The 23968-nt window shown below is 33.7% G+C and overlaps 1 protein-coding gene across 4 annotated transcripts in view; it reads left to right on the top strand.

Annotated features, from left to right (window-relative positions):
• The first annotated feature begins 2675 nt into the window (after positions 1-2675).
• The window catches only part of LOC109101578 (dual specificity protein phosphatase 8-like), a 42793-nt gene continuing 21500 nt past the window's right edge, over positions 2676-23968 (top strand). The window contains exons 1-3 of one of the 4 annotated variants that reach the window (XR_006158642.1): positions 2676-2885; positions 13147-13502; positions 21150-21288. Coding sequence is in view for 3 of the 4 variants with exons in the window: in XM_042753495.1 (XP_042609429.1) it covers positions 13272-13502; positions 21150-21288 (370 nt within the window). In the remaining variant the exon portion in view is untranslated. Of the gene's footprint in view, positions 2886-7930; positions 8595-10283; positions 10380-13146; positions 13503-21149; positions 21289-23968 lie in introns of those variants that run through there. The other 3 variants (XM_042753495.1, XM_042753497.1, XM_042753498.1) reach the window with 3 other exon arrangements.

The following is a 23968-nucleotide window of genomic DNA, read 5'->3' as shown; positions in this document are numbered from 1 at the left end:
GAATTCTTTAAATGCTTCAGCTTCAGTGTAAGAATGCAGGAATGATCAGTTCCTGAAGGCCGCTGAATATTGGCCTTTCTTTAGATCATTAACTATATATTTACTTGAATACCGCTGTCAGTGACCTTGTGAGAAAAGTCAGGTTATACAGAGCGTTTACTCACTTTTGACAAATGCCAACTGCCCGACTGATTCCCACACAACTTTTTAATAAAAGTCAGTCAAATAATCTACTTGATTTGTTGAATATTGCTTGGTTAATTCATCGCAGCCTACAGTATTACTTTCCTGAGCGTACAATGCTTCTCTCTTATGCAGTAATCTTATATCTGCAGGGTACAGTATTTTTGCATGATATGCAACTTTGTGCAATGCAATACTTGCTTCCATTTTTATCTACAGTAGTTCTATTTATAAAGTATGTACACTAAACTAGGTCATGTACACTACTGTTAAAAAGTTTTAGATTGGTGAGATTGGTGAAATGTTTATGAAAGAAAGTCTCTTCTGCTCACCAAGGTTGCATTAGTGTTACAGCAAAAGCAGTAATGTAGGGAAATATTATTACAATTTAAAATATCAGTTTTCTTTCTGTTTTCCTTTTAACTTTCATCAGAAAAACTGGACACAAATGTTTTTTGAGCAGCAAATCAGCATATTTGAAGGATTTCTGAAGGATCATATGACAGTGAAGACTGGAATAATAATGCTGAAAATTCAGCTTTGATCACAGGGAAAAAAAACATTTTAAAATATATTCAAATAGAAAACACTTATTTTAAATTGTAAAAAAAAAAATATTTCGCAATATTTATGTTTTTACTGTATTAATTGATCAAATAAATTCAGCATTAGTGAACAGAAATTATTATTATTATTATTTTATATTAAAAAAAACCTTACCAATCTAAAACTTTTGAACAGTAATGAATATAATTTATTTATTTATTTGCTCAATAGATGTCTTTTAGATTTTATTATTTTACTCTTGTTTCAGACCCATCTTAAATGAAAATCCATTATCAAAATATTCATTATTAAATGTTAAACCATGATATTTTAGTTTAACATTTTAACAAATATTAATATAAGAAAATTGAAAGATTAACAATTGTCTTATTAAGACATAAGATTAATATATTACTCTGCACCATTTCCAGTCAAGCTGTTTAATTATCAAATTATGTAAAAAATATTTTACTCAATTTTTCTCAGCTATTTTCTCAATTTATAGAGAACAATTTGGAAATAAATAAATAAATGAATTAAGTAAAATCTATTTTTTTTTCTAAAGACTGTAAAAGAAACTAAAAATTCACCAGGTAATATTTTATATAACTTTTTTTTTTCCTTTCAAAATTGTCTTTCTATTTGAAAACATATAGCTTCCATATACATATACATATATACATATACATATATACATATATACATATATATATACATATATATATATATATATATATACATATACATATATATATATATATATATATATATATATATATATATATATATATATATATATATATATATATATATATATATAGGTGCTTGGCCATGAATAAGTTTCAGCACTTGCTTTAAAACACGGGTATTTGGTATTCTGTTTGATGGAAACAACATTGTGGTGGAAACATTCACGGCTTTAAGAAAAAGTGTTGCATGTTATATATCATTAATGAAATATTCTGATGAAAGTGAATAGAATATGCTGAAGAATATAACTCAACCTGTCACCGCTGGATGGCAGACCTTCACTGAGCTAAAAGGACCGCTGTCACTGCTCTGCGTCCTCCAGCAGGGGGCGCTCGTTCAGAGACGGTCTACTACACTGATGTCTATTTTACACCGAATAAAAGTGGCCCAGCACCATAAACATTTTTATAAAATCCATGCCAATTTGACTACTGAATCTGACTAATATATATATATATATATATATATATATAAAGTTCACATATTTATGTTCATTTGTTGATCATATATAGCCTATTATTTAAAAAAAAAAAAAAAAACTGGAAATATTCAGTATGAGGCAGCGGGTGACCTTTTGAGTGTGTACTGGAAGAGTAGGCAAGCTTTGGGACATACGATAACGTCATACAATTGCGTCTTTAAAGGTCCGCTCGGTCGCATAATGGCCAAACGGGTGTTTATAAAAGTTGTTGTTGTAGATGAAATATCCTAACACTGTGTTAGGATATTTAATCTACAACAACAACTTTTAGTAACACAGATAACATTAAATAAAAAATATTAGCATGTTAAATGTTGATTATTAGTAACTCAACCCCATTTATCTAACCGTTCGCGCACATCCGCCATGTTTGTAGTTTTTTAAACGCTTTTTATTCGAGTTTGTAGTTCTGAACCAAATCCTTCGCTAAAGCGCAGTGGATTGTGCGCAGTATTAGCCATAAGAGTGTCCACGGATCCACACTTCAGAAATCTACCTGAAATAGTAGACCATCCGGGGACATCTGGCGCACTCTTTTCAACATACTACGCTTTGGGACGCGCTTATTCTAATCTCACGTACTATTTAGGATGGATAGTATGAACACTGGGACGCGGGGTCAGTGTCCCTTTAATCTGCGGATCAGCGCGCTGACGTCAGCGAAGCCACGCGCTCCCATTGGCTGGCGGTGACGTCAGCGGCATTTTTCCCCCTCCTGAACCATGACCTCATCTTTAGTTCATTTATAGTGCCTAAGTGCACCTTCTGGTTTCCCGGCTGCCCAGTGTCTGCTCTCGCTGGCGGGACTGAGGAGGTCTGGAGGGTTTTGTTCGCATGTGACAGCAGACTCGGGATTAGCACACACTAGACACAATGACTCCCCAGCGGAGCGCAGCTGGGACACTCGGGAACGGGGCAAACGGAGGTGAGCGCGGCGGTGAGAGGGGCGGACTGATATTTGAGAGCATGCATATGGCTTTATCTGACGAGAGGCGAAGAGCGCCTGTGGTTTTGGGACGGACGTAACGTTACTGGCGTGTGTGTGTGTGTGTGTGTGTGTGTGTGTGTGTGTGTGTGTGTGTGTGTGTGTGTGTGTGTGTGTGTGTGTGTGTGTGTGAGCGCAACATCTGACTGTGGGGAGAGTGGGTTATCAATCGCTCATGATTTATTGTGTAATCATGCATCATAATTGCATTATCCAGTGTTGCTCTTGTGATGAGTGAGGCTTGTCCTGTATGTCTACTGTACTCTGCAGCATGTACACACACAGATATGGAGTCTGGCAGCTCTGTTATTACAGCACAGCATTAGGTTTATGTGATGAACTTGAAGGATTTACAGTCCCTGTAATAATGGGGTCCCTATTTATTTATTTAATTATTTATTTATAAGCGCTATTACATGAAATAATAATAGCATCAAATATTGATAACAGTATATTGTCATTCATTGCTATATGCACGTGATATATTGTTTATTTTGATCATTAATTATGTGTTGATCAATAATATTTTGCTATTATTGATATTAGTAATAATATAACCTTTGACATTAACATGAATAATGAAATAACAATAGTAAACATTTGTATTAATAGCAAGAAAATCTTTGAATTATTAAAAAAGATATTAACATTGTAATCTAGAAAATATATAATAATTTATATACCATATGATAATATATTTTGATAATTAATTATTGACAATAAAAATAATATGTTGTAATTATTGTTATTAGTACTAATGTAACAACATTATATATATATATAATCTAGAAAATATATATATATATATATTATATATATATATATATATATATTCCTTTTTATCATTGAAATTGATATTATCATGAATCCATAAATTTATAAAACATTTCTTATTTCGTTATTTTGTTATATGTAGTAATGATAAATAGAATCTTCAAATGATTATAATCAATATTAACATTTTAGTGTTTAAAAATATATTGACATGTATAAAGTGAGTGATGTTATTTTTCGTCTAATAAGTAAATCAAAAATAATATAATAAAAAATTATATAATGAAATGATAATGAATGTAATAAAATAGTACTAAATATAAAATTATATTATATATATATATATATATATATATATATATAATATATATATATATATATATATAATCAATGTTTTAATTATGAATGATAGATATTATACTAATATAAAATACAATCTATACGTTCTGTAGTATATAAATTAGCATTATTATTTCATAAAGATAGATAGATAGATAGATAGATAGATAGATTTTTAAATCAAATAATTAGGGAAAATATGAACTATTCATTGAAAGTTTCAGTCTGTACAGTGGCATATTACAGCATGAGTCTAAGACAGAAGTGGCGGATCAGGGTTAGTAGTAGTGTATTACTGTGCAGACCCCTGCAGAGCTCAGCCAGTGCTGAGAGTTACACTGATGGAGAACAAGAGGGTTTGAGAGAGCTTGCCTGACCTTACTGGGATCTTGAGGCTTTACTTTTAATGGCTATGATTGGAGAGAGCGCACATGGTTATAGTTTGTCTCAGAAAGAAAACTTGGTATATATTGGGATATACTGATTTGAAATATGATATATATTTTTGTGATTTAAAACTAAACTAAACCTTCTTGCGCCATAATGTAAAACACAGATGAGCCCATGTTTAACAAATCCAGTTCATCACAACAGATGATATCACTGCGACAATGATTAACAAATGCATGCAGGCTCAGACAGAACAATGCTCTGCATCAGCGTGCGTATGGCACAGAGTCCAAATAAGTGATGTCATCCATACAGTTAATAAATAACCCGGATTAAGATATTTTGCTTTCCTTTTCCTCCATTCAGCGATGTTTGTTCGCAGCTGTTCAGGTGCAGTCTGTCATTATAAAACAAATATCTGTCACTTTAAATAGAGACATGCTTCTCTTTGTTTGGCTGTCATGCACTGAAAAACCTCGCTTTAGCATTTTAGACCCATACACAGCAAGAATGATAACTATAACAATAACTATATTAGTGTCAATACACCAATGGGCGTTAACGTTCTGTTTAATGAAAGTAAACTCACAGTTTTGTCGTCTGCTTGAACTCTCTAAAGTCTGTTGGATTCTGATTGGCTGTCAGTGTTTTTATTGTTTATTGTCTGGAAAGAAATTGCTCTGAAAGTGATTCAAATGATATTTTTGTTAATGTTATGGTTGTGTTGTCAATCTCCTTGTTGTCATAGATTTAGTGGGTGCTTACACGACACCGTTTTCGACTAAAAACTGAAAACTTTTTATGTGTTTCGGGTGCTCATTAGCATGGAAACGCAAACTTTTGAAAACGGTGTTAAAGTGCAAGTTTTTGAAAACGATAACATTATCGCATCCGAGTAAACTACAAAACTGTGAACTTGAGAAAACGGTGACATCATGCATGTGTGTATTACATGTGCAGTTTATAGGAATGCATATGTGTAGGCGTGTAGTGTTGCTTTACAAAGTGACGCTGCCAACTACTGGCCTGGAGTGCATAATGCAGTATTTTTTATTTTTATTTTTTTGTTATTTTTGTGGATCTGTGTGAACTGAAATCATTTTGACAATGTTGTCTGGATCACCCTCGGTGTGAACGAGCCTTTACTTTGAAACAATTTTTACTTAGAAATTGATCGTAAATTTCAGAAATATTTACAACGTAACAGTTCGCAAGTAGAAAAACTGGGGAAAAAGGTTTTTTTTTTTTTTTTTTTTAAATGTACTTAAGTAATCTTTTGTTTTATTTACAACCAGTGTTATTTTAATATCATTGAGATACTATTCGTTTTTATTTATTTTTATGCTTTTTTTCATTTTAGCATTGGTGTTTTTAAATTTGTGTATTTTTTTTAAAGACATACTCTGTTTTAGTTGTTTTAGTACATCACGTTAACAAAAATGTAAATGAGAAATGTTGCCTTGGCCTTTAGCTGGAAAAAAAAAACTAAAAAAAAACCTATATATATATATTTGTCTGCCGATTTCGAGCAGGTCTGTTTTGACGCCGCCATACGGCGACTGATAATGTATTTATGTCGTGCCAGACGAGGCTTGTGCAGCCTGATAAGTATGTAAGAGAGACTTGTGCAGAAATCAAAATAAATGAGTGCAACAGCACTGATAGAAAGTTATAGATGCATACTGTGGGTGTAAAAAAAAAAAAGAATGTATAATATAGCCTATGATTTAGGTACACAAAAATGCAAGGCCAAAATGTTTCAACACGATTGCAATGTGATTTTTATACAATAGTAGTTCAATAAACAAGAATTAAAAATTAAGTGACTTACATTTTAGACACAATATTGACTGTTTCTGCTCAGTTTCACTGATGAAAATAATTCCAATCAAAGCCACAGCAGAACTGTTTTGTGTCTCCGAGCAACACAGCGGCGTTTCGTTACTGACTGAATCCATGTTTTTGAACAAATCAAATGAGTCAATGATTCGGTAAACCATTCATAAAGACAGTATTCACTTGCCTCGTTTGAACGAATCTGTTGAATGAAGGACTAAATGACTCGCTCATTCAAACAGTCATTTGCCTCCACCTACTGGTTTGGTTTTATAGTTAAAACTATCATGCATTTCCCAACATTTCTTATTTGTATGTTTAAAAAAATATATATATTTAAAACATCTTTGCTAAAGTTCTTTATGGAGTCAAAATTTTGAAGTGTAAATAAATTTATGGCACCTCAACTTCATCATATAAGTAAATACATCTAATGCCACTTCAGATGCGGCTTCTGTGTTTCCTGCAGTGGAAAGATGGAGTTTGTTGATACTGATTTCATTTGAATGATAACAGCTCTACAGTTTCTTATTATTCTAGCTGAATTAACTGAAACAATGTACGAATTAGATGTGAAAGATGACACATTTAATAAGTTTATTGGAAAAATTACAATTTAAGAAATAGTGGGAAATGACATCTGTTTTGTTATATGCAGCAACTCCTTTTCAGTTAATTATTTCTATTCCTTTTCTAGTTCCAGAGCACTTTATTTTGAGAGTTGTTTAAGAGAGAACATCTGTAACTTTGTCCAGATCGGGGGAATTGTAATGTTTTATATAATGTTTGCATATTAAAGTTCATAAGTGCAGCGCTGCTTTGTTTACAGCAGTAAATTAGGAAATGCTTTAAGCGCCACCTGCTGGCAGAGAGTGAACCTGCATCTCGTTCAGCTCGTCTGCTGTTTCTGTTTCACAAAACTGAAGTCAAATCATTCTGTTTTTGCTTCAAATTTCGATATTATACAATGTTATTTAGATTCAAAACTGCTCATGTTGCATGTATACAGCATCTTTGTTTGGATCATGATTAAAATGCAGTGTTTGCTTCTCATTTTAAATGGAAATAGCACAGACAAAGCTTTATTTTGTTTATATGAAGAGATTTATTTTATTTGTGTTACTTATTTATTTGATTTGGGTTTTTTTTTTTTAAATTTCAATTTAGTTTTGTTATTTACATTTACATTATATTTACATTTTGTTATTTAGCAGATGTTTTATCCAAAGCAAATTACAAACGAGGACAATAGAAGCAATCAAAACCAACAAAAGAGCAATAATATGCAAGTGCTATATTATTATAGTGTTATATTTAAATTTCACAAAGAAGTATACAGCATTTTGTCCAAGAAATAATAAAAGGACACATTTAATTTATAATTTGTCTTAAATCTCATTTTGTTAAAAAAAAAACTTGTGAATCGTATCATGAGTTGAGTGAATCGTTACATCCCTAATATATTAAATATATATGTATAGATATGTATAGATGGATAGATAGATAGATAGATAGATAGATAGATAGATAGATAGATTTATATATATCAGTTTATATAAATTTCAGTTAATGTTTATTGCAAGTAATGAAAATGGGACAGTTTTAGTTAATGATAATAACACTGTTTACAGTGTCAGCTAAAAAAACCCTCTTTCAAATAGATATCTTTGGTGTCATTTCCCGACATGCGTCTCGGAGGTAGTATCAAATCCCTGGAAATCAATAGAACAGATGTTTGAAGTGTTTCTCGCTTTGGGATGTGAGGCGACCTCTCCTCCTCCTCTCCTCATGCCCAGTCAACTTTTTCTCCTTTTCCGTTTTTACATTCAGTTGCCATGGCAACACTCCATCCGTCACCACATCAGCACTTTGCACCACTGTTTATGCCGGTGTTTTCGAGGAAGTACAGTATCCATATAGATGCGTGAATGCAATGCTGATGCAACCGAATTAAAAACATGCCACACCTCGTCGTCTCAGAAAATGCACGACAGGTGTGAATACTAAATAACTGTGCATAATAATGCTGGTCTCGAGAGAATGCACACCTTCTCTTGATGTCAAGCTGCAGTGCATAGCCGCCCCCCCCCCACCCCACAACTAGAGTTGTCAAGCAGAAGGAACGCCATTAGACACATGCAGCGTCAGCCTTGTTATGCTCTGACGTGCCTCCACTTCACCATCTCATCCTGCGGCCCACGGGGGGGCTGTTGTCGTGTTATCGACCGACCGACTGTAGAAGAGGGGTTTCTTTACTCAAGGTGTGGCTGAACATCCTTCCTGTGGAGCGTTTAGAGAGAGCGAAGGATGGTAAGGAGGTCGGGGTCTCTGGTGGCTGTGGAATCCTGCATGTGTCTGCGTTCTGCTGAGATGCGGGTAATGGTTACTTATGGTGACTGGGAATGCGATCAAAACAAAGGCGTCCATGTTGGGATGCTGCTGGTCGCGTGAGGCTGGTCCTCTGGCAGCGTCGTTCGTACCGCGCTGGGTTTGTTTATGTGGACGTGACGTGAAAACGAGCTGATTCATTATGAAACTGAGGGATGATTATTTGACTTGCAGTTGTTTGGAGAGCCACACTGGACTGTGAAGTGAAATGGGGATTGCGTGTGTGCGTTTGTTTATGTTCTCAAACGTGCTGCTGGAATGCTTGTTTTTCTTGTTTTATGTTGCATAAGTGCTTTATGGAGAACGTATGAGTATTTATATGTGTGTAGATGTGTGTTTGTGTGTGTGTGCTTCAGTCTCTCCCTGCTGCTTTCTGCATGGCGCTGCAGATATCTCAGCGTCGCAGCATCACCCTCCCTCAATGCAGCAGCAGAGGGAATGAGAGATAGACGCAAAGAGAAAGTGTGAAAGTTTGAAGCAGCCAACAGTCAAGGTTATCATTGTAAACAAAAACTATTGCAAAGGCGAAAAGGATCAGTGAAGCAAATATTTTCATTATGTCAAATAAAAACAAACATGTTTGCGAGCAAGCAAAATTTTCAGGGATTTTTTAGTTTTTTTTGATTTTTTTTTTTTTTTTGTTAAGAATTGTTGAAGAAAATGATGATATTATTGTTTTGTGAAATAATAATGATGAATTTTTTTTTTTTATTTGGTTATTTTCTGTTATTTTTTTCTTTCGTTGTTTTTTGTTTGCTGTTTGGTTATTGTTGAGTAAAATAACAACAAATATTTGCAATAAATAATTTTTGTTTTTTTTGTAGTTTTACTTTTTTCATATTTCTATCATAGTGTTTTTTTTGTTTTATTTTAAGTAAAATAAAAACAAAAAACATTTGCAATTTAACAAAAACTAAAAAAGTGTGCTAAAATTCTTTTTCGATTTTTCTTCATAGATGTTTATTTTATTTTTGTTGAGTAAAACAAAAACCACACAACAGTTTTTAATAATAAAAAAAAAAATTGCAATTGAGTGAAAAAAAAAAAAATTAAAAAATATAAAAATAAAAAAATAAAAATGTGGCATGTGCACTAAAATACAATTGAAAACACAGGAAAACTGGATTAAAGTTTTCATGTTTTTTTTTTTATTCTTAGTTTTTTGGCATTATTGTTAAGTAAAATAAAAACAAAGAAATAAAAAATAAAATAAATGTGCACTATAGTACAAACAAAAACTCATTTTTTTTATTTGTTTATTTATTACTATTATTAATGTATTTACATTTTTACTCAATATCCGATGGACTGATTTAATTAATCTTCCACTATTTAATACTATTGTATTGTGTATTCTGTCAAAAAGAACCAACCATTTAGAAATTAAGCATCTGTTTGGTGATCAAGACAATAAACAACCAGCAACCGTTCACATTTTAATCATTTAATAATTCGCCCAAAAAAGAAAATTGTGCCATTATTTAGTCACCCATAATGTTGTTTCAAACATGTATGACTCTTTAATGGAACATAAAATAAGATATTCTGAACAATGTGTTTTTTTGTTTTTTTCATCCAGAAGTCAGTACGCACCAAAACTGTTTGGTTCCGAACATTCTTCAAAATATCTTCTTTCGTGTTCCACAGAAAAAAAGGAAGGTTTAGAGCAACATGAACTTTAATTTGTGAGTGAACATTTCATTAAAGGTAAAGTGTTCAATTTACCTGTATTTTACTCTATTTTTCTGCAAGAAAGTTATTATTGAAAGCTTTCCCTTCATAAGATTTTATGAATATTTGATCCCTCTGCAGTGCAAACGAATATTTCCCTCATCCTCGATTGGCTCTTGGTTTAGTCTTTCGCTCTGCATAATATGATGGAGTGAGCGGTGTGGAGATTCATTGAAGTGTTCAGAAGGTCACTGCATACTCAAGACATCGCCCCACTCATCCAGCCATAAACAATCGCTCGCCCTCCTTCACACATGCCTTCCTCCAACACAGATGCACGTACACTGAATATATAAAGCTGTGTTCAGTCTGCCAAGTGGAACATTTAGACTAAATGTGCTTCTGCAATAATGAGATTATTGAAAAGACTATATATGATCCTTGCAGCCGAGGCTATAAATGGCACATTTTTTCCAGTCTTGTTACATAATCTGTATGGCTTCAGTTTCCTAACGTCACATCCTGTCTGGCTGTAATATAAAACAGGGTCAGCATGAAATGAAGCGCACATTTCTGTTCAAGATTTGCTGAGCTTTGCCATTCATAAAATAGATAACCATTAAATAAATATGAGCCGAGACTGAAAAATGGTTTTCAAAGGATAAATAAGCAGTAGTTGTGCCATAGTCTGATATTTCTTAAACATATTTTATGAAATTGTGCTACATTTGAAATATATCTCAAAAATTAAATAATGAAATCTTGAAGAATTTTTTAACAGAATCAACCCTGACTCTATTTTTAGGTTGAAAAATCAAGTTTTTAACTAAGGCAAACTTCAAAAATATTACATGGGTTTTTAAGTAACTGTTATTTATTGTTTTAACTCGTTACTCATCATGAAAATAGCCACACACACACACACACACACACACACACACACACACACACACACACACACACACACACACACAAAGTTGGCATGGCATTAAAACACCAACCAAGTAGCCAACTTTATCAAATTATTAGTTATTCTGTTTTAATTATCATAGCAGATTTTAAGTAAATCTATCTTCGTACCTCGTACTTTGTGTTTATTTGTTTGAACAGGTAAGAATAGCTGTCATGATCACTGGCGATATATGAGAGGAGGCACTCGATGAATTTATTGAAGGTTTTCGTGTGACAGCAGATGCTGCTCGGGCTGCAGCTGCTTTCATACTCCCTAACGCATGTGGTTCCTGTTTCATTAGTGTCTTTAAGGCCAGAAACACACGCACATGCAGATGTGAATGCCTGGCCAGTGAATTGCAAGCGCTTTGTGCCATGTACATACTTAACGTGTATTTTTGCATTACTGTGGTGGTAAAAAAAACAATAAAGTTAGCTTTAAATGTTTGTGCCATGAATCTAGATGTGTTATTTTTTTAGACTGCTAGCTATAAACTGGACATTTAATTAAATTAACTTGCTTAGCAAGCTTCTCCTCCCACTGTTGCTCAGCAATGACAGTAGTTGGTCTGAAAGAGAAAAATGACTATAGAAGCCGTTTACATTAGTTTACAATAATGAATGTTATCAGCGTAGTGCATACTTTATGAATTGAGGTCTGACAGACAGAATATTACAGGGTCACCCGGTCAGTGACAAATATTAATGCCCTCAAGAAATGCAAAGAAAAATGATTTGAAAGAGCAGAGGTTAAAGAACAGTATGTATTTGTTAACATGTTTGTTTCGTATTGTTTAGAAAAACTTTGGTAGCACCTCATAATACAGTCCCATTTGTCAATATTAGTTAACAAGAGCTAAGAATGAAACATACTACATAAGCATTTATTAATCTTGGTTAATATTCATTTCAACATTTTTTATTAATATATAATTAAAAATAAAATTAGCATCTTTATATTATTTAATGGACCTGCGCTAACATGAACTAACGTTAAGATTAATAAAAACTGTAACAAAAGAATTGTTAGTTGATATTAGTTAATTTATTAACACATGTTAACTAATAGATCATTACTGTAAAGTGTTAACAAAACTTTAATACCATTTACAAGAAAAGTTACAATTTAATGTCTCTAAAATGTCATGTGTAACCATAAAGTAAAAATATATATATATATATATTTCAAAAAAAGTGTAAAAATATTTTAAAGGTAAGAAGTACTTAAAAATTACAATCGTGTATTATTAATTGATAAATATCATTACGCTTTTGGAGAGTCACACAATATGACATTTTACAACCAACACAATCATCTGATATTTTAATACATTTATTGACTTACACTGTGACATAATTTACTATTTTATTTAAAAAAAAAAAAAAAAAAAAACATTTTGGTTGTACCACATGACATTGATTGGCCGAACAAAATATTTTCAAATATTAATTAACATAGTTATTTCATTAAAATATATTTGCGTAGTCAAAATAGTCATTTACCCAACAATAAATGATATCGGGTTTTCGTAGCTAGAAGAATTTCATTTCATGTAGTTCTATAGAGTGTGTTTCAGGTCCAAAGATGTTTAGGATGAATATTTTTTTATTTATTTTTATTTATTTATTTTTTTACATAAACTCTTCAGTCTTTGCTCTGACAGTTACTGTTTGCACATATGCTGAAAACAAAAACAACAAGCGGGAACAAACTTAGTTTTTCCTTACAAGAAACAACAAATAAGGAACTACATGACAGAAAGAATAAACGATATAAGCCTTGCCTGTTTATGATTGTTGATGAAGTGCTAAAATAAAACAATAAAAAACTGTTGCCTTTGTTTTTTTCCAGACACCATGTGCACCTTGATGTGTCTTCGTGACCCGCGTCAGTGATTTTATCATCACTGATCCACGCCTCTGCATTGGTTGTCGTTGTGCGCAGCCCTCGTCCAGAGAGGAGTTCTGGGTACCTCCATGGCGGGGGAGAAGGGCCGTCGCAGCGCCATGGATATCAAGCGCCTAGCGGGCCTTCTGCAGCGTGGAGCCGGGCGATTGCTGGTCATCGACAGTCGGACTTTCTCGGAGTACAATGCCTCACATGTGCATGGCGCTGTCAATGTCTGCTGCTCCAAACTGGTCAAGAGGAGGCTTCAGCAGGACAAGGTGTCAGTTACCGAGCTCCTCCAGCCCAACGGAAAGGTCAAGGTATCAAGTGTGTGTTTGAGAGAGTGTGTGGCTAGTTTACATAATCGAGAAATTGGGGAACTATTGGTGGCATTAAAAAGGAGGTTGATGTCTGTATGCGGACAGCTGCTAGCCTTTGAAGGGTTTAATTTACAATGCTGATAGTTTTGTGTGGACTTCACAACCGTGTCATTGCACAGTATTATAATGAACTAATGTTTACTTGCGAACACCCATTAAAGAGTCCCTGTTTTGGCACCAATGTGCAACATATGCAGTCAAATTCATGTGCACGTATAGTATTTGACACTTCCGCATCTAAAATGAGTTTGTAATTAGGTGTAGTAGTCAGTCTGATGTTGAAGAAAATGTTTGAGAAGGTCAGATTAGATCAGGGGTCTCTGGCTAGCAGCTAACATTTATAAATTTGGAGGACAACTATAGATTTATTGGTTATCAGAGGCTCAGAAATTGGAGACTTGAGTTTTCCATGACTTCTACATCGAATATGACATCATTTTTCCCACCCGCCTGGCATGCCAAGTCTTTATATTTTTAGGCACTCTGTGAAACTGACAGAACTCTTAGGGGGAAATCCAACCACCGACAGATGTCATGTAAAAGTCTATGCCACAGCTGATGAGGTCAATGTCGAAAACTGATCTGCCTTTATTGCACACCTCGCTTTCTGAAAAAAAATAGCACCACATGGGGATTGTAGTGTGAATTTTTTTTGTTTTTTGTTTTTTGTTTTTTGTTTTTTTGTCACCAGACTCACCACTAATGAAAACTGAAAGCCTACAATGCAAAGAAATGGTCTCATACCCACTATGACACAATGCCCTGTTTTTGAGGCTATAGATATGGGTTGTCTCTGTGATTGCTTTGTAAGATGTTATCTGTTGTTGAGTTTGGAAGTAATGGACTTCCAAACCCATTTCAAACTTACACGATTCTCACATAAATTACTTCCATACGTAACTATTCAGCACCTATTAATATTTTAGGTTAATACACTGTTTCAAATTGATGTTTATATATATATATAACAGTAATATGGTGCTTGCCCTAAGCATGTCAGCCCTTGGCCTTTGTGTGCTATTTGTTTCCAAAAAATAGGGCACTTGATTCGGATGTGCTGGCCAAAACCAGAGCCATCTGAACTTAACAGAGTGGCAGTGTTTTCTTGGGTCACTCTTTCGCTGCATTCCCCATTTCATTCCATAGCTGAGCCTAGAGGCTGTGTGGCTTTTATTATCTCCCTCAGTAAAGAGGATAATGCTCGTGATTAATGCAAGTCCTGGATAAAGCTGGAGCTATCTGGGTGTACGTGGGGGGAGGTGGGATGGGGCGAATTCTGGAAACTCTTTGTTATTGGATGAGCATGACATCATAATCTTTAGTGTGGCCACTGGCAGAGCGCTAGCAGAGCACGTGCACATCGTCTACGCGACTAGCACAGGATCCAGACAAAACCCTACCCCTTTCACCCCCCCCAACACTGCTTTGGACAGCTGCCATTACCAGAAGTTGTGGCATCAATGTGTGAGCTGAAAGTAACGACATCACCGCAACCAAAGGCCACCAGTGTGGTCCATTGTGAGTGTGAATAAAGGAAGGAAGTGAAAGAGGGTATTAATGGATGAGCAGCACAAATCCACACTGAGATAATGCCGAGGTCCCCCATGGCTCTGTGTTCGGCCCATTTCAGATTACATCAGCGGAAGGCACCATATGCACCGATTGCCTGACCTGCATTGTAAATGGGTCAGTGTTAAGTGCAGTAGATAGAGTGCAATGGTGCTGGAGCAGGACTTCCTCTGCAGCCACGAACAGTCTTGGCTTATGGTAATCGGTGCTGCTGAATGTTCCATTGAGCTGGTACTGACAGATGGCTATGTGGTCGCCCAGAGCGAAGACAGCCGAATAGGAAGATCTTAGGGATGTACGGATTGAACAAAGACAGGAAGCTTATTCTCCAGGCCTTTATCTTGTGCTCTTTGTAGAACATCACCTTTTTAAAATTTTGCATGTAGAAATGAATAGGGTTGTATATTTTCTCAAAAAAACGTAAGTGGTCCTTGTATGTGCAAAACCCGTTTACATAATAATAGGGTGATGCAAGGTGGTTGCTAGTGTTGTCTGTGGGAGTTGCTAGCTTGTGGGTAGTGACTAAATCAAATGAGCCTACGCTTAAGTCTCTATGATATTTTGATGCCATTTTTTGGCATTGATTCCTTTTTCAATATAATTCTTTGGGATTTTTATAATCAAACTCTTTCCGGTTTTATTTACAAATTGCTTAATGCAGGCAGCATCATGGAAAAAGGAAGCAAATTTATAGGAATCCAAAAAATGGTTATATATTGCCTAATATGATTGTGGTTTAAAGAAAAATAATTTTCAGTAATGTTATTGAATAAGAACATGAATTGGATTTGGATAATGACGCTAATGTTGCAACATTGACACATTTTTATCTACTAACCCTCACTTGAGCAGCAACACACTAAAAATCTGTAAGTAGCTTCCTATCCTGTAGCTTTCTACACGTTTTGATGTGAAAAATGACTTCTACGTTGTTGACTATGTCCTGATGTGCCTACTGAACGTGTGAAGGGACAGAGGACATACTTGTCAACAAGTTACATTAGCTATAACAAATGAGGCAGACGAGAAGTGAATGGCACTGGTCAGACGGTCTCAGGATATATGTGGCCACACAGGCCCGACAGGTGACACAAATAGAAATCGAACGTGCCATTTTTTAAATCCTGCTGATGTCGCAGCATGTAAACGATCTGAATGTTTTGGGTGACCTTGGGACCATCCTGTGGCTCTTGCAAAATGTGACACGCTGGTCTTTGCGGGTGACACCTAACTATTACTGAACCTCTCTATGGCTTGGTTTAGTAATAAGTGGGTACCTAATTACAACCCCATAGCATTTGCTGACAGGATTTTCGAGGTGTCTCTGGCTATGTTGGGAATAGCATATTACCATACTATTTTTAATATTTCTTCAGTATGCTATATGTACTGTACGCTATTCACATTGTGTTCAATTCTGTATGCATGAAACACATGATTAATCTACAACAATATTATAGTTGTATTTTATTTCTACTGTATTTGTTATAGTTCCAATAGATATACTCTTGCAATCTTATCTGATTGAAAGGTTGGGTAAAAATAATAAATACACATGTACAGTACATTATATAGTTCCTATCTGAAATAATTAAGACATAATTATACAGTATACAGGCCATTATATATTTCTTACCTGAAATACTTATTACATAGATATACAGTACATTGTATATTGTTTAAAAATAAATAAAATACATATTATACATTATAAATTACTAAATATATTTATTGTCTAAAATAATTGTTAAATATATTATATAGTACATTATTTTTATTGTTTAAAAATAACTCAAATAAATTGTTTACATTATATGTTTGTCTAAAATATTTAAATAAAATAGTAGATATACGTCTTACAATATACTATATAATTACTGTCTAAAATTAATAAATAAAATAATCAATATTATACATTGTACATTACATTACATGTTTATTGTTTAAAAATAACTAAAATAAATATTTTTCATCATAGAGTACATTGCATATTTATTGTCTAAAATAATTAATAAATAAAATAATAGATATCATACATTACATAAGCCGTTTTATATTTTGAATATTCAGCACACTGCAGTGAATATCCCACAATGCAGTGCACTCAAGTTGACCTTCCATTTCCAGTGTAAAATATGAGCTGTAAAATCTTCAACACAAAATTTTTTTTTAAAAAGAAAGAAAGGTGAAAGCATTTTTTTTTTTTTTTTTCAAAGAAAACTGTGTGCCACAATTGGCCAGGACTTATTGTTATACACCAGTTGACAACGCAGTCATAGGTGTGCATGTGGCAGCATTCGTGTTTGTCCTATAGGTGACCCAGGCTTCAGCAAGCCTTCACAAGAGCCCATAATCCTCAGGTGATGATGTCACCGTCTAGATTTAGCCTTCATCCAATTAAGGCGGAACACCTTGTACAGAAGGGGCGGGGCCTGCGGGAGATGGACAGGGCCTAGTTTCTCACCATCCCCTGTCAATCAGCAGCCTCAGTTTAATACCTTATCTAACAGCTAAGCTTCACCTGCGTAATCACTCAAGGTACATGAAGAGCGATAGGTGTAAATGTTCTCCAGGCCCTTTAAAACCAGGACTGAGGTGCTATTATTTAACTTTCGCAGTCAGTGGAGTTGGGCTGGCAGGGAAACACTGTAATCTTCCACCGCCGCCGACCTTCGGCTGGTGACATCACCTTTTAGGCACAATGCCAAGCTGGTGTAACACACACAGACTTTCGGTTTCTCACCTTCTTTCTTACCTTTAGATCCACCCTGCAAGGCTGTGCGGTGCTGTTTCTAAATTAAATGATCAATATAATGTGTTGTGAAGTCCAAAGCTCAGCTTTATTTGGATGAAAGGAAATATGATAACGTCATACTGGAGATTGAATTGACTGAAGTCCATTGATGTGGATTTGAAACCAGGTCAGTGCTGTTTAGAATAAAGGCCAGGTTAAGTAAGATCTGACCTTCTATCTAAAGATTACTGTGTGTAATGGTTAGCTGATGTTTTTTAGTAGCTAAAGGCCCGTTCGCACCAATGATGATAATGATTACAACTTTAACTATAAAGTTTTAATATTTATTTTAATTCTGTGCGGATAGGGAAGTCCACACCACACAACTGTAATGATAGCAATACAAATTTTTCACCCAAAAATTAAAATGCTGTATATTATTTAACCACTCTGAATCAGTCATTACCGAAAAAACAAATAATTCAAATAAATTTTGTGTAACCGATTCTTTTTAAAGATCCGATTCAAAAAGAGTTATTCAATCACAAATCTGACATTGTTATTAGTGATGTGCTGAAATTTCGGCAAAATATTCCAAAATATTATTTCGAAAAAAAGAAAAATGCCTGTGTAGCTTTTTTATTTTTATAAATATTCAACACACTGCAATGAATATCGCACAATGCAATGCACTCAAGTTGAGCTTTCATTTCCAGTGTAATATAGTATATGCTTTAAAATCTTTTTCTTAGTTTTTTCTTGTTACTTTTTTTTTTTTTCACATCATTTTACACAAAATTACATTTTAAAAAAGGACATCAATAAATGTACATTTAAAATAAATTTCGGAACCGTGAGAAGAAAAAAGAAAAAGAAAACTGAAATGGAGTTTGGAGGGCCCAAGTCACTGTTCAGATCCATGATTTTTAATTAGTGCTTCTCCGATGATACATTTAGACTGTGTCAGTGTCAATGTTGTGCACTTAATGTGGATAAACTATGACAGGTGAACACACGTATCAAATGCGTGGATGCAAGATGTAAAATTTGTTCACCTGAAAAATTGTTAGTTAGCTTGTCGACAGAACTTTTCTAAATTTTTCAAGACTGATTCAATGTACAGTATCACATGAGAATACAACACCCTGAATAGCATGATGCATTCAATTACCCAAATTCAATTACCAAAACTTTATTTTTGATTTAAAATTTCTGATAAATAAAAACTTTCATTTTGGTTTTGGAGGAAATTCATTTTGGTGCACAACTAATCTTTTCTCATAAATTCGCTAATGAAAGCTTGAACAGATTTTTACTAAATTGCAACGTAAATTTCTGTTTCTTACAGTCTTATGGGCCACTTTGTGAAGTTTTAAAACTTAATTTCCTGTCAATTCCAATTGGAATGTCTTCAACATTTGTTTGTGTTTTTTTAGTTTTTAATTTTATTTTAATTTCAATTGGAATTTGTTTGTCTTTGGTTTTTTTTTTTTACTATAGTCATTGAGGATTGCAGTGTTGCTACACTCCCATGCATTATTATTAATCACCAATATTGTGTGTTTTCGCTTCCTGCATGACTGTTCTTTTCTCAACCCTTTTTTTCTGTCCCTCCATCTTTCTTCATCTTCATCCTCTGTTACTGGCCTGGTTTCTCCTCCCCTGCTCTCCTCTCTGTGTGTTTTCTTTCTGTAGTGCTCCAGTATTGTAGTGAGTCATTCTGCAGCGGCTCTGGCTAATGGTCATGTGATTAAAAACTGCCTGACAACATTGAGACAGCGGGGCTCGCGTGCAGGACACACACACACACACACACACACACACACACACACACATTCAGATTCAGGTATTACACACTGATGCACGTGCTAAAGCCTCACAAACACCGCTTTATGTGCAAAAGCTTTATGAGCAGGAAAATAAGATCCCACTTTGCTCTTGATTCTTGCATGTTTGTCAGAGAGCATTACGTAAATATAAAAGCATATTAAAAAGGTAATGCATTTCTCAAAATGCACCATAATAATCATTATCAGAACTGCGATCGATTGATATACCGGACAAATTGATTAATCGGTCAATAATCACTCATGCGTGGCCAAAATTTTGTCTCCCTCTCAGTTTCACAATCTATCTTTGAGTGTAATATTTTAATTAATGATTATTTATATAAGCATATTAATGTTCAATTAATATTTTTATATTATTAAAATATATAGTATACAGTATATAGTCAATTCAACAGTTCATTACCCTTATCAATATAATATGTAAATATGTATTATTAGAATATTAATTGTATAAACATTTGAATATTCATCCTATATAATATGTAAGGAATAATTGACGACGGGCCGTTGAATTATTAGAAAAATAATGCACACCCAAGGTGGTGATGATAATTACCAAATAACTGACGTGCTGCTAGGATAACAAAAGATTAGGCTATATATCTACTCCTCAATTAAAATGTTTGAAAAAAAAAAAGGTATTTTAAAACAGGTCTATTATACAGTGAAATATAGGCCTATGATTAAAATATTAATACTTCAGTCCTCAGTAAAAATCAATGAAATTAAAAAGCTTTTATTGACGTACCGAACTGAACTGAACCATGACACCACTGTGTAATTTTGTGAACCGTTACACACCTAATATTTATATTAGTAAATTTTATATTATATATAAATATATTTAATATAAAAACATAACATAATTTTCTTAAATATATACATGCATGTGTTTGTATTTACATAATAAATATACACAGTAAGCACTCATATTATGCAAACAAAAACTTTTATTTTGGATGTTTTTGACAGCACTAATATATATATATATATATATATATATATATATATATATATATATATATATATATATATATACATACACACACGCGTATGCGCACACGCGCACACGCACGTTCCATATTATATATGTGTGTGTGTATGTGTGTTGTACTGTAATATTCACAATCCTTAGCAATGTGTACTGCAGTAAATAGTGTAAATATTATAAATAGCAAATAAATAATATTGTAAATATTAAGTATTGTCTAGTGCGTGTGTGTTTATATGAACAATCGTGAATATTTACTTGCACTTCTGATTATATAAATTTTCTAAAAAAAAATTTTAATAAATATAATTTTTGCTATTTTTTGATACGTTTCCTTCTGTTTATGTCATCATAGCAGCTTTGCTGTATTGTGAAACAGTCAGATGTGTGGCGTGTATCTGTGACATCCTGCTGATGGGTTCCTGTGTGTGCTTGTGCTCTGGGTGGACCTGGGCCGCAGGCAGGAGGTGGTGGTGTACGATCAGAGCACGAAAGACGCCGGGCAGCTCCCCAAAGACAGCTTCGTCCACATCCTCCTGAGCAAGCTGGACGGCTCCTTCCACAGGGTGTCTCTGCTGACAGGTACAGACAGACTCTGATCTGCTGGAGAGAGACGGGAACGTGTTGATTATGGTTTACACCAGCAGAGGGCGAGTCTTACACCTCCGTTTCCCAAACACACTCCTGCTTTCTGCTGTCATTCCCTCACATTTACTTTACACATTTCTGTCTCTCTCTCTTTCATTTCCCTCATGACTCTGTCTTGTCTGACTGTTTTCTTGTCCGTGTAAATGAATCAGAGGCCTTGATGGTTTGTGTTGTTTGCTGACAGACATTTTTGTTATGTCATCATTGGAGGAATGCACACACTTGACTGCTTCACTACTTGTTTTGCACCATGTAGTTGTCTAGTTAACACTCCTCAAGGTTTGTAAATCGATTTTCCTTTGTGTCGCACTTTGCTGTAGACACCAACAAAATACACTGAGACACACCTAAATCTCTCTTACCAAAGATGTTAAAGGCGATATCTTTTTAAATGTGACTTTTCGTGTGTGTTTGTTTTTTTTTTTTTTTTTTTTTTCTTGTATTAATTTTGAATGTTTTTTTTGTATTGGCCATTAAATTATTAGTAGTAATAATATTATTTGTAGTAATATTAATATTATTTTTTATAAGTATTAGTAGTAATGATTAATGATAATATTAATAAAATATATATTTTTTAAAGATTTACCTTTTTTGACACCAATAATAAAAGAAAGAAGAGTTTCATGTATGTCTTAATTATTTTTATAGTCAATTTTTTTTAGTTGAACTCTATAAATGTGACTTTTTTTTCTTTTCTTTTTTAATTTTTCACTTTTATTAATTGAATATTGGTCATTACATTAGTAGTAATTATTATTAATAATATTATTAAAAATAAGTGTTGTTATAGTTTTTTTTTAACTATTTGTATGCGACTTATAATCAAAAAAATATAAGAAAAAAAACAAAATTGCATGTACATGTCTTATTTTTAATATATTGTATATTATGTTTGAGTATGGAAAAAAATATATAACTAAAATATGTAATATAATATTTAGACAAAATACTGCAGTAAATATTATTTATTATTATAATATTTTCTAATGTTATTGTCTAATTAAAAAAAAGTAAAACATTATATTGTGTATATATTGTAACCAACATTAATATTCACACATTCTCTCTCAATGTTTTTAAATAAAATATAGTATATTATATAATATAGTAATAATATAGTATTATTAAACTATAACAATGTAGCATTATAATGTAGTATATTATTTTAGAATTAAAAACAATATATTGTAGAAACATATTATTAAATTATACATTGTTTCTAGATAATATAACAAATGTATTAACTTTATATGTATTTAATGTAGTATACTCAAAATTAATATGATCAAAATCCATCAGCCTAGGCAATTGATACTGTAAATATTATAAATAGTAAAAATAAAAATTACTTGAAATGCCCAGCCTTCCTACACAACTTCAGAGGAAAAGCATTAAAGATGTAATGTTAACCATTTGTGCAGCTGCTATGCACTGGTCCAACAGGAATCTCCTGCTGTCAATCAAATGATGTCATGTTACACAAAAGAGATGTGTTTAACCCTGTGAAAAACACTTAGACATTTTTTACATCCCAAAAATACCAACTTTTTGTCACTCCCTGTAATAATTACTTTCTGTCAATAGCGATCGTCACAGCAAAGTTTGGCTCTCAAAGTGATGAGTCTGTAGAAATCCTCACAGTAGGCAGTTCTCAGCGTGAAGCTTATGCCTCCCCCCCCCCCACGTCTTACTAAACTGCTTGATCCAAATATGTCAGCAGTGAAAAGAAGCAGTCAGGATTTGGGGAAATTTCAGCACTTTTGCAAATCTTTGATTATGTGGCTGCTTGCGCTAAAGCGGCTGTCATCTTTAAAGCTTAAGACCTCCTTGAGGCTCATTTAGTGTTTTTCAGTAAGATTAAATTAGAAATGTGTCACACGTGACATGGAAAGTTAACACTGAAGCCGAGACAGCACCTTTGATATAGAAAAAAACCTCATCTGGAAATAGACAACTGAATATTAATATGACACATTAAAGTATGTAAGTATGCGAGGAATGTAATTATTAGTGGTGTTTGCTAAGATTTCACTGTTGCTCAACTGCTGCATGGATACTGCTGTTGGGTCCATGAAATATGAACTATTTTCAATATCCATGCTTGTATTATCATTCTCAGACTCTGAAAATAGTTCTTTGTGTAAATGAGGCCTGGAAAGAAGACGTCATGATTTTATTAAGACCATATTAAGACAATATGGATGACAAATGGCTCTAGAGGAGATGATGTAATGTTTCTGGATGTATTCAGTCCAGTACTTGCAGGGATAAAAGCTTTCGCGTGACTGCCGTTGCTCTCAAATATAACTATTGTCATATCACTACAAATGATCTCTTCTAGTTATTTGAGTTGAGTATTTTCATTACATGAACTTCAGACGCTTGTATTTCATGTCAGCAAATGCATTTATAACATGTGGATTGAATATATTATATAGAAACACATTCCATTAACTCTTTCCCCGCCAAGAATTTTCCAGCTTTCTGTATTTTTACTGTTATATGGTAGGAGGCGCTATTACGCCTCTTCTGAAAGAGTACTGAATCTCTGGATCAAAACATGGTGAAGAAGCAGAAACAAGAGATTGCATATGTAAGCAGATGAATATGT

This window comes from Cyprinus carpio, chromosome B25 (genome assembly GCF_018340385.1).
Source record: "Cyprinus carpio isolate SPL01 chromosome B25, ASM1834038v1, whole genome shotgun sequence".
NCBI classification, from domain to species: Eukaryota; Metazoa; Chordata; class Actinopteri; order Cypriniformes; family Cyprinidae; genus Cyprinus; species Cyprinus carpio.
Note: the sequence above shows the minus strand (reverse complement) of the source record. Positions and strands in the feature narration are given on the sequence as shown.